The sequence below is a fragment of the Acinonyx jubatus genome, chromosome C1 (genome assembly GCF_027475565.1).
Source record: "Acinonyx jubatus isolate Ajub_Pintada_27869175 chromosome C1, VMU_Ajub_asm_v1.0, whole genome shotgun sequence".
NCBI lineage: Eukaryota > Metazoa > Chordata > Mammalia > Carnivora > Felidae > Acinonyx > Acinonyx jubatus.
Window position 1 is genome coordinate 101748628 of NC_069381.1, and position 9651 is coordinate 101758278.

General features: G+C 36.6%; 1 protein-coding gene across 1 annotated transcript; it reads left to right on the top strand.

The window, feature by feature from the left end:
- The first annotated feature begins 8351 nt into the window (after window positions 1–8351).
- LOC106985829 (olfactory receptor 5V1-like) lies at window positions 8352–9335 on the top strand. Its single transcript, XM_015084007.3, has one exon. It carries the CDS (start codon window positions 8376–8378, stop codon window positions 9333–9335), a length of 960 nt encoding a protein of 319 aa, XP_014939493.2. The 5' UTR covers window positions 8352–8375.
- Window positions 9336–9651: the final 316 nt, after the last annotated feature.

Genomic DNA, 9651 nt, shown 5'->3' on the forward strand with positions numbered 1-9651 from the left:
GGGTGCCTGAGTGGTTGTTAGCTGGGCATCCAATTCTTGACTTTGGCTTAGGTCCTAATCTCGTGGTTTGAGCCCTGAATCAGGCTCTGCATCATCAGAATGTAGAGCCTGCTTGGAATTCTCTCTCTTATCTCTCTTCTCCCCTGCTCTTGTGCTCACCTGCCCTCTCAATCAAAGTAAATAAATAAAACGTTAAAAAAAAGAAGTAGAGACATGCAAAAATGGGGAAAAAATACTTAAGTCTTAGTGACTTAATATTTAGGATGCCTCCTGCTTTTTCTTTCACCTTATTTTTTAATTAATTAATTAATTAATTAGAGAGAATGAGTTGGGGAGGGGCAGAGAGAGAGAGAGAGAAAATCCCAAGCAGGCTCTGTGCTGACAACATGAAGCTTGATCCCACCAACCACGAGATCATGACCTGAGCTGAAATCAAGAGTTGGACACCAGACTAACTGAACCACCCAGGTGCCCCTTTTTTTTTTCATTTTATTTTTAAAATTGAATTATAATTCACATTTAGTAAAATGCACAGATCTTAAGTGTATAGGTTGATAAATTTCTATATATATATATATATATACACTATTAAATGAATTATATAGAACATTTCCATCAGCCCCAGAAAATTCTTTCATGCTTCATTCCAGATAATAGTGCCCTCAACCCACAGAAGTAACTACTGTTCTCATTTGATTACCATAGTTTGGTTTTTCCTATTTTTGAACTTCATTTAAAGAAAACACACAATATGTATTCTTTTGTGCCTGGCTTCTTTCATTCAACAAAATGTTTATTTAGATTCATCAATGTTATAATGTGGATCAGTAATTTGTATGGTTTTTTTTTGGATAATCGTGTAGCATTGCACTGTCTGATAAACCACCATTTGTTATCCATTTTCCTGCTTATAGGCATACTGTTTGTTTGAGATATTCTGAAAAAATCTTTTTTGAACCTCCTCATACAAGTCTTTTGGTGAACCATGCATCCATTTTCTTGAGACTATGCCTAGGAGTGGAATTATTGGGTCACAGAGAAACCACATGTTTAACTTTATTAGAAACTGCCAAATAGTTTAAAAAAGTGGTTATGTAGACTTTGAATTTCAGCTTAGAGATTTAATGAGCTGGGAAGCATGTTGTTCCCATCATTATTCCAACAACAAAAAGCAGGAAAAAATGCAAATTAATTACTTTTCTTGAACCCATAAGGGAATTGAGGTTTCAAGGCAACCAATGAAACAAAACTGGAGAGACAGACAACCACACGAGCCGTGGTTTTTTTTAACCTAAGGCAGAAACCACTAAATACCTTGTAAACCTATAAGAAGACTCAGTTAAAACTATATAATAAATTGTTCAAGGCTAAGTATAGGCTAGCATAAGAGTATGAAGTCCCTGAGGGCCGTAGACATAAGGTTTGCATCCTCTTGCTTTCCCTACATGAACTCAACCAGATGCCCACAGGAAACATTCTTTGACAGCTTCCCTAACAATGCTATTTGAGGCCAAGCTGGGGTGGAGGGCAAATAACGGGGAAAAGGAGTAGCAGCAACTGTCAAAACTCTTCCAAGATCCATTTCCTGTGTTTTTACTACAGAACAAAAGCTGCCATCTGCAAGGGCAAGAGCTATGAAAATTGTCACCTTAGGGGACTGTGGAATCCCATTACACCACAGGAAGGGAACAAGGCAAAAAAAAGTCCTACTCCTTGGGGTTGGGGAGCAGGAATATACTCTAGGCCCAGCTGTACAGCTGGAGGGGGGGCAGGAGCACTCGTGAAGGCTACACTTCCAAGACCCAGGTTCATGGTATCTAAGATGAAGGGTTAACCAGAACATCAGAGAATACCTCTTCGTTGTCCCCCACTGGCCACTATCAAGCACTGAGTATAAATAACAGTGGAATACAGCTGGGAGATCTTGAAGAAACAGATTATCTCTAGAGAGCAGGGAAAATGGAAAACACACAGGTAAAAGGGAGCAGAAATGTGGGCACATTTCACTAGTACACACTAGTCCGCACCCTAACCACAAAATATCAGAGTAATTTGGAGCGTGTAGTCACTCAGGATGACCATGGGAAAAATGGACTCAAGTCCAATTGCTCACTAGATTAACCCTCACACTAAAGAGTTAGTATAAAGAACGTCATGTTCATCTCCAAGCAAATAAATTTATACTTCAGTATTTACTACCTTATACGTGTCCAGCTTTCAACAAAAAGTTATAATGTATACAAAAGATAAGGAAAAATACATTCTGAAGAGGCAATATAAACATCAGAACCAGATCCAGATTTGAGAGAGATTAAAACTATCAAATAAGGAATTTAAAATAAAAATAATCAATAGGTTAGACATTTTATTAGAAAAAGTAAACAATAGGGGCACCTGGGTGGCTCAGTTGGTTAAGCATCTGACTCTTGATTTCAGCTCAGGTCATGGTCTCATGATTTAGAAGATTGAGCCCTGTGTCAGGCTCCAATGATGACAGCACAGATCCTGCTTGGGATTCTCTCTCTCCCTTTCTCTGCCCCTCCCCTGTTCTCTTGCACACGCTCTCTCTTTCTCTCTCAAAATAAATAAATAAACATTTAAAAAAGTAAACAATATACAAGATCAGACAGTTAATTTCAGCAAAGTGATGGAAACTGTAAGAAAAGATCAAATAAAAATGTGAGAAATAAAAAACACTATAATAAAGACGAAAAATGCCTTTAACAATTTTGTCAGTAGACTTGACACAGCTGAAGAAAGAATTGGTGAACTTAAAGATAGGTCAATAGAAATTACCCAAATCAAACCACAAGAACCAAAAAAATGTTAAGGAAAAAAGAAGAATGGAGCATCCAAGAGCTATGACATAATATCAAACTATTTTACACATTATTAGAATCCTAGTAGGAAGAGACAGAATAAACAGAGCAAATATATATATTTGAAGAAATAACAGCTGATAATTTTCCAAAACTTATGATACATTGAGAAGTTCAGAGAACCCTGAGGATTAATACAAAAACAAAACAAAACAAAACAAGCCACCTACAAAACCCTAGGCATATTATATTCAAACTGCTATAAAGATGGGAAAAAATTTTTTGAAGGCAACTAGAAGGGAAAGACCCAACTTGACAGAGGCCCATGAATAAGAATTACAGCAGACTTCTCATCAGAAAGTATGCAAGCAGGAAGACAGTAGTGTGGCATTTTTAAAGTGCTTTAAAAAAAACCTGTCAGCTGAAAAGATATCCTTTAAATATTAAAAGAAATAAACATATTTTTTAGACAAGCGAAAACAGAAGAGGTGCTTTGCCAGTGGACATACTCTAATAGAAATGTTAATGAAAGCACTTCAGAAAAAGATTGTGATACAGGTCAGAAACCTGGATCCTCATCAAAACAGTGGTAAATATTAGAAATGCGTTAAACGAAGGTAAGTGTATTGGGTTGAATCTTCTCTCCCCAAAGTTCATGTCTACTGAGAACCTCAGAATGTGACCTTATTTGGTAATAGAGTCTTCGAAAATGTAATTATTTAAATTAATATAAAGTAATACTAGATTAGGGTGGACCCTAAATCCCAAGACTGGTGTCCTTACAAGAAAAGGGATGGGCACACAGAGATACACATAGGGAAGAAAGCCATGTGATGAGAAGCAAAGATTGAAGTGATGCAGTCACAAGCCAAGGAACACCAAGGATTTCCAGAAGACACCAGAAACTATGAAGGGGCAAAAAAGAATTCTCTGTTAGAGCCTTCAGAGAGAGTATGACTCTGCTAACACCGTGATTTCAGAACTCTAAGTCTCCAGAGCTGTGAGTGAATATTTTTGTTTGTTTGTTTCAAATCACCAGGTTTGGGATAAGTTGTTATGACAGTCATAGAAAACTAAGAGAGTGAAATAAAATTCACTTTTATTTTTAATTCTCACAATTGGCAGTTTAAACCAAAAACTGCAACAATGTAGTGCATGTCCATAGCATATGTAAAAGTAAAATATGTGACAATGATAGCAAAAGGAAGCAAGGGAGAAATTGGAAACATAAAGTCTTAAAACTACACTGAAGTGGTATATTATATGAGGTAGACTCATATTATTTACAATGCATCTTGTAATTCTTAGGGCAACAACCAGAAAATTTTACTAAAAAGATAAAAAAATAAATAAATAAAGGAGATAAAAAAGGAATCATAAAAGATGCTCACTTAAGCATACAGACAGAGACAGAAAAGGAGAGAACAAAAAACAGTAAGTAGAACAAGTAGAAAACAGCTAGTAAAATGGTAGCTTTTAATACATACATATCAATAATCACTTTAAATGTGAATGATCTAAACAGCAGTTAGAAGGGATTGTCAGATTGGATTATTTAAAAAACACTATCCAACTATATATTGTATAAAATAAACCCACTTTATTGTTTTTTAAATGGAGATGATTTTTAAAGTTTATTTATTTATTTTGAGAGAGAGAGAGAGAGAGAGAGCATGGGAAAGACAGAGAGACAGGGAGACAGAGGATCCCAAGCAGGCTCTGCATTGTCAGCACAGAGCCCAATGTGGGGCTCAAACTCACGAACCATGAGATCATGACCTGAACTGAAACCAAGAGTTGGATGCTTAACTGACTGAGCGACCCAGGTGCCCCAAGAAACCCACTTCAAATATAAAGAGATAAAAGTGTTAAAAGTAAAAGGAGACAAAAAAACATACTATGTAAACACTAATCAAAATACTTCATTGATTTTTTAAAGTAGTCTCTATGCCTAATTAGGCCCTCAAACTCACAACCCCAAGATCAAGAGCCCCACCTAACCCCACCATCTATATATATATGGCGGCTATGGCAATTTCAGACAAAACAGACTTCAGAAGAAGGAAGATTATCAAGTATAAAAAGGAATATTGCATAATAATAAAGAATTCAAATCTCTAGGAAGACATAACAATCTTTAATGGGTACATGCCTAAAAGAGAGCTTCAAACGACATAAAGCAAAAACTGATAGATCTGAAGGGATAAATAGATCAGTGCACAATTATAGTTGGGAGACTTCAGCTCTCCTTTCTCATTAACTGAGAGAACAAGCAGGCAGAAAATTAGTCAGTATATAGATGACCTGATCAACTATCAACTAACTTAATTTAATTACATTTATAAAAGAACCCACATGACAAGACCAGAATATATACTCTACTCAGGTGCATATAGAACATTGGCTAAGATAGATCATATTCTTAACTCTAAAAAATTTAAATTTAAAATAATAAGTGTCATGTAAAGCATATTGTTTGACTATAGTGGAATAACATTAACAGTAAGATATCTGGAACAATCCTTAAATGTTTATATATTAATCAAATATATTCATCAAATTTCAAATAACTCATGGGACAAAGGAGAAAGTCTTAAAGTAAATGAAAAAATATTTTGTACTGAACAAAAATTAAAGTACAATATATCCAGTTTTGTGGGATACAACTAAAATATTGTTGAGGGAAACTTATACCATTTAATATTTATATTAGAAAAGCTTACATCTAAAATCTTAACCTAAGTTTCCACCTTAAGAAAGTAGAAAAAAGATCATGTTAAACCCAAAGCAAACAAAAATTACAATAACAAAATTAGAGAATAAATCCATGAAATTAAAAATAAAGAAAATCAATGGAACTAAAAACTGTTTCTTTGAGAAAAACAATCAAATTGATAAATCACTAGTGAGACTGGCCAAGTAAAAAAGATAGAAGGCATAAATTTCAATTTCAAGAATAAAAGAGGAGACATCAATACCGACCCCCTAATAAAAGGATAATTATAGAATATTATGAATGACTCTATGTTTATAAACTCAATGAGATGAAATGCATCACTCTCTTGAAAGGTACCAAGAAGTGCCAAAACTCACGTAAGAAGAAATAAATAACTTAATGTTATGTATGCTAAAGAAATTAAATGTGTAATTTAAAACCTTTCAGAAAATGAAATCCAGGCCCAAAACAGGTTTATGTTTTGAATTTGACCAGGAATTTAAGGAAGGAATAATACCAATTCTACACATTCTCTCCTAGAAAATTAAAACGGAGAGAAACTTCCAAATAAATTTTTTAAAAATTTTTTAACATTTATTTATTTTTGAGACAGAGAGAGACAGAGCATGAACAGGGGAGGGGCAGAGAGAGAGGGAGACACAGAATTGGAAGCAGGCTCCAGGCTCTGAGCTATCAGCCCAGAGCCTGAGGCGGGGCTCGAACTCACCCACCGTGAGATCGTGACCTGAGCTGAAGTCGGACGCTCAACTGACTGAGCCACCCAGGCGCCCCAAAACTTCCAAATAAATTTTATAAGACCAGTATTACCCTGATAATTGATAACAAAACTAGACAGACATTAGAAGAAAACTATAAACAAAAAAAAGAAAGAAAAAAAAGAGAGAAAACTATAAGCCAATATCATCCCTAATGAACATTGATGCAGAAATCCACAAAAAAATATTAACAAATTGAATCTAGCAATATGTATATATATGTAAAGGATAATACATCAAAATCAACTGAAGTTGATCCAGGAATGCAAGGCTAGTTCAATATTCAAAAAGTCAATCAATATAATTTATCATAATAACAGGCTAAATAAGAAAATACATTATAATCTTGGGGGCCCTGTCAGTTAAGTATCTGACACTTGATTTTGGCTCAGGTCATGATCTTTGGTTTATGAGTCTGAGCCCCACATCAGGCTCTGTGCTGATGGTGCAGAGCCTGCTTGGGATTCTCTCTTTCTCCCTGTCTCTGCCCCTCCCCTGCTCTCTCTCTCTCTCTCTCTCTCTCTCTCAAAATAAATAAATAAACTTAAAAAAGAAAATACTGGGGCGCCTGGGTGGCTTGGTCGGTTAAGCGTCCGACTTCAGCTCAGGTCATGATCTCACGGTCCGTGAGTTCGAGCTCCATGTGGGGCTCTGTGCTGACAGCTCAGAGCCTGGAGCCTGTTTCAGATTCTGTGTCTCCCTCTCTCTCTGCTCCTCCCCTGTTCATGCTCTGTCTCTCTCTGTCTCAAAAATAAATAAACGTTTAAAAAAAATACATTATAATCTCAATAAAGGCAGAAAAATCATTTGACAAAATTCAATTTCTATTCATGATAGAAACTGTCAATAAAGCACATATAGAGGGACTTTCCCAGCCTGGTAAAGGGCACATGATTTGTAATATCTCATATTACTTTTTCCAAGAGCCACAAGTTGAGTACTATTAATATCAGAATACAATGAGGAAACTAAGGAACTGAGATCAGCTAATTTAACTACTGTCTCCATCTAGTAAACAACTGATGTAGGATGACAATCCACATCTATCTGTCTTAAGAGCCCACTCTTTCTGCTATAACATCTCACTTCCCAGTTTGAAAAAGAAATGGAAATTGCAATTTGCAGCAATGGCCTGGAGATTAGAATGGACAATGTAATAGAAAATTGGTACTTGCATTAATTAACTTTTCAGAAAATACATAAAATTTGGCTGAAGATAAACTTTGGATTACTAAAGTCTACTTTATGAGGAAAATTATGTTAGTATATATGACCAGTTAAAATGTCATATCTTATAAATCCTAAAATATAAATGTTCTTATTGAGAAAAATGAGATCAATTTATAGAAAACAAACCAATAAAATTTTATTCTGAAGAAATTAAAGTTGTTCACAAATATTTATGTATGAAAATTTTCATTCTAGTGTTTAAAATAGCAAAAGGAATGGAAGCAATCTAATGTCCACTGAAAAGGAGAGATTAAATTTATTTTGTATGGTAGAATAAAATGCATTTGTGGGAATTTGTGCCCCCGATATTTTAAGCCTATAAATAGAGATCAAGATTCATATATAGAAAAAGAGACTAGAATGGAATACACTAAATGGTAACATTGATGCTGTGAATGGTTCTATTCTTTATTTCTTTCTGCATTTTCTTAATTTTTCACAATTATATTACTTAAAAAAATAAAATATAAAAAAAAGAATTTAATGCAGCAAAGCGTACAATGTTAGGAGGAAAGTTTTGCACAGCCAGAGAGAGATGAGCTTACTCTAACACAGGGATTATCAGTTTATTGAAGGTTTTGACCAAATCTCCATTTATTTTCATGCACCAGAAGCCACACACGAATCTGTAGGAGATCCCTGGGCCTGAGATGGCTGGCTTTGTTGAATGAAAAGTTGTGGTCTCCCAAAGGTCTTTCTTATACACTTCCCTCCACAGTCTAGACCGTTCTATCTCCAACATTATTTGACATGGCCTTGCAAGTTAACAAGCCAATTTGGGGTGCTCTTTGTACATTCTCATAAGGCTTTTATTTTTCTCATTGTTTTGTAGCTATGACACCACTTGAAATGAACAATCAGACAGATGTCACTGAATTCATCTTCTTGGGATTTTCCAACCACCCCAAACTACAGGGCTTCTTTTTCCTGGTTTTCTTGCTCATTTACCTGACAACACTCCTGGGGAACATGCTCATTATAACAGCCACTAGAATCAGTCCTGCTCTCCACACTCCAATGTATTATTTCCTCAGCAACCTGAGTTTCTTGGACATCTGTTATACATCCACCACCATCCCCGTCATGCTGGTGAACTTCTTCCGGGAGAAGAAGACCATCTCATATGAGGGCTGCCTCTCCCAGATTTTCTTCCTCGTCACATGTGCTGGCACTGAAGGTGTCTTATTGGCCGCTATGGCTTATGATCGCTATGTAGCCATTTGCCACCCTCTTCAATATCCCGTCCTCATGCATGTGAAGGTCTGTATTTTTTTGGTGACTGGGTCCTGGCTGTGTGGGCTAGTGAATTCTGTGACACACACAGGGCTGGCAGCCACACTGACTCTCTGTGGGCCCAACCAAATCAGCCACTTTCTCTGTGACATTCCTCTGCTCCTGAAGCTCTCCTGTTCAGACACCTCTCTCAATGAGTCTGTGCTTCATGTGGCCAGTGCCACCATTGGCCTGAGCCCCTGTCTGTTTACTGGAGTGTCCTACATACTCATCATTTCTTCCATTCTTAGGATTCCCTCTGCTCAGGGCAGGAGCAAAGCCTTCTCTACCTGCGCATCCCACCTCACTGTGGTGGTGGTCTTTTATGGAACAGCCAACTTTAACTATGACAGACCCAGAGAAGGTTACTCCCTAGACATGGATATTCTGGTTTCTGTGCTCTTCTGTGTTATGACTCCCATGTTGAACCACATCATATACAGCCTGAGAAACAAGGAGGTCAAGGGTGCTCTGAGGAAGCTGGCTGGAGGGTATATGATCCCTGGCAATATTAGTGTCTAGATCAATGGTCTTCAACCAGCATGAAAAATTTCCGAGATATTTTTAACATGAATAGTTTTAGAGTCTATATCCAGATCCTCAATTCCTACATACCAGTTCCCAAAATTGATCTTCTCAGGAACTTCTTTCTCTCCTCTTTTTCCACAGGTACTCTGTTTTCCACTTTGCAAAGTCATAATGTGTCAGATATTTTGTATTTGTTCTCAGCACCATCTCGATCCTTCTAAGTTCTCCCCACATCATGGGAGCTGAAATCCTTGGAAACCCTACCAGCATGTTTCCATTTTAAATTCTCCCAATGTAGGTGCCTGGGTGG